The following is a 2,161-nucleotide window of genomic DNA, read 5'->3' on the forward strand; positions in this document are numbered from 1 at the left end:
CACACCTTTTTGGTGGTGGAATGATAGTGCAACAACAAGGAACTTTAATGACCAGTCCAAGAATACACTTGTAAGTAGTGCCACCAAACAGAACATACCAAATGATGATTTTTAGAAGCATCCAAGCACTTTCCACACAAACAAATGCCAATTGTGAAAGAGATCATTCCATGGCAGCTATAAATAGCCCCATAGCATGACGATCATCCTTCCTCATCCATCATTCTCATTAGTAGAGCGCATCATTTGAGCCAAGCAAGCTGTGGTCAATACAAATCCACCATGAAGACCTTTCTCATCCTTGCCCTCCTTGCTATCGTGGCGACCACCGCCACAACTGCAGTTAGAGTTCCAGTGCCACAATTGCAGCCACAAAATCCATCTCAGCAACAGCCACAACAGCAAGTTCCATTGGTACAACAACAACAATTTCTAGGGCAGCAACAACCATTTCCACCACAACAACCATATCCACAGCCGCAACCATTTCCATCACAACAACCATATCTGCAACTGCAACCATTTCCGCAGCTGCAACTACCATATTCGCAACCACAACCATTTCGACCACAACAACCATATCCACAACCACAGTATTCGCAACCACAACAACCAATTTCACAGCAGCAGCAGCAGCAGCAACAACAACAACAACAACAACAACAACAACAAGAACAACAAATCCTTCAACAAATTTTGCAACAACAACTGATTCCATGCATGGATGTTGTATTGCAGCAACACAACATAGCGCATGGAAGATCACAAGTTTTGCAACAAAGTACTTACCAGCTGTTGCAAGAATTGTGTTGTCAGCACCTATGGCAGATCCCTGAGCAGTCGCAGTGCCAGGCCATCCACAATGTTGTTCATGCTATTATTCTGCATCAACAAAAAAAACAACAACAACAACTATCGAGCCAGGTCTCCTTCCAACAGCCTCAGCAACAATATCCATTAGGCCAGGGCTCCTTCCGGCCATCTCAGCAAAACTCACAGGCCCAGGGCTCTGTCCAGCCTCAACAACTGCCCCAGTTCGAGGAAATAAGGAACCTAGCGCTACAGACGCTACCTGCAATGTGCAATGTCTACATCCCTCCATATTGCACCATCGCGCCATTTGGCATCTTCGGTACTAACTGAGAAGAAAATAACTCTAGTACTAGATATATGAAACACCGTTTTCTCAGTCCATGGTTTGGTCGTTGTAGCGGTGAAAAAATAATGTGACATGCACTATCATGTAAGAACCCGAACTATACTAGTTCAAACTTGGGAATAAAAGACAAACACAGGTCTTGTCTACATATTTATGTTGCATCTATTTATATATTAAAAGTAATATAAGGTGAACCAGGAGCAAGGTAAATACGCTAGAAAATTGCACGTTAATTAGAAATTACTAGCCCTCGATCTGGTACATCTTAACAAATAGAATTATCTTGACCGTTAGATTTATGTAACATATATAATGCTCTGGGCCTCCAACGACTGTACGTGACACATCTGAATGAACATATGTTAAAGAAAATATATTTGGTAAATGGCGGGCCTCTTTAAAAAGAGAACTCACGTACATGCACCAATTAAGAAAAACACATACATGTAAACGGGAAAAGGATGAGATTTTCTCACGTACGTGCTCCCTGGCTCCACCCCGTTGAAAAAATATACATCTGGAGGCCACTTTGTTTCCTCATCAAAAAAACATACGTTAAAAAGATTGCATGTATCCCAGGGAAAATAGTCAAGAAGAAGTCGGACTTTTCCTTACAAAAACAAGGAACGTGTTAAGTTGACTTCAAAGAAAAAAGAAACATGTTAAGTTAAAAAAAACAAGAAACCTGTTAAGTTAGAAAAAAACAAGGAACGTGTTGTCCAAGGAAAGATATGTGTCAAATTCTTACAAAAAAAAAGAATACACACACGTACGTTCATGCACTTGGAAAATAGAAAAAAAAGGAACATCACGTATGTATACACTTCGGAAACTCATTACATGACCATGTCTGATATACTCCTCTAATGCTTAATATTAGTGCGTAATAATTTATATTTAAAATTTAATTTACTGATCAAATATCCCCACTGTTTAAATTTTAATTTGGCACATTGTTTGGCTATAGTATGAACCTAAATTACCTCTTATTATTATATATCA

At 39.7% G+C, this 2,161-nt stretch overlaps 1 protein-coding gene across 1 annotated transcript; it reads left to right on the forward strand.

Moving 5' to 3' along the window:
• Nucleotides 1-205: 205 nt before the first annotated feature.
• LOC119342777 (alpha/beta-gliadin-like) lies at nt 206-1,307 on the forward strand. Its single transcript, XM_037614155.1, has one exon. It carries the CDS (start codon nt 283-285, stop codon nt 1,141-1,143), a length of 861 nt encoding a protein of 286 aa, XP_037470052.1. The 5' UTR covers nt 206-282; the 3' UTR covers nt 1,144-1,307.
• The last annotated feature ends 854 nt before the right edge of the window (nt 1,308-2,161 follow it).

Source organism: Triticum dicoccoides, unplaced genomic scaffold, assembly GCF_002162155.2.
Source record: "Triticum dicoccoides isolate Atlit2015 ecotype Zavitan unplaced genomic scaffold, WEW_v2.0 scaffold104531, whole genome shotgun sequence".
Lineage (NCBI taxonomy): Eukaryota > Viridiplantae > Streptophyta > Magnoliopsida > Poales > Poaceae > Triticum > Triticum dicoccoides.

Excerpts from the sequence above, each read along its gene's own strand:
- LOC119342777 (XM_037614155.1), top strand. The coding sequence starts at position 283 with ATGAAGACCTTTCTCATCCTTGCCCTCCTTGCTATCGTGGCGACCACC.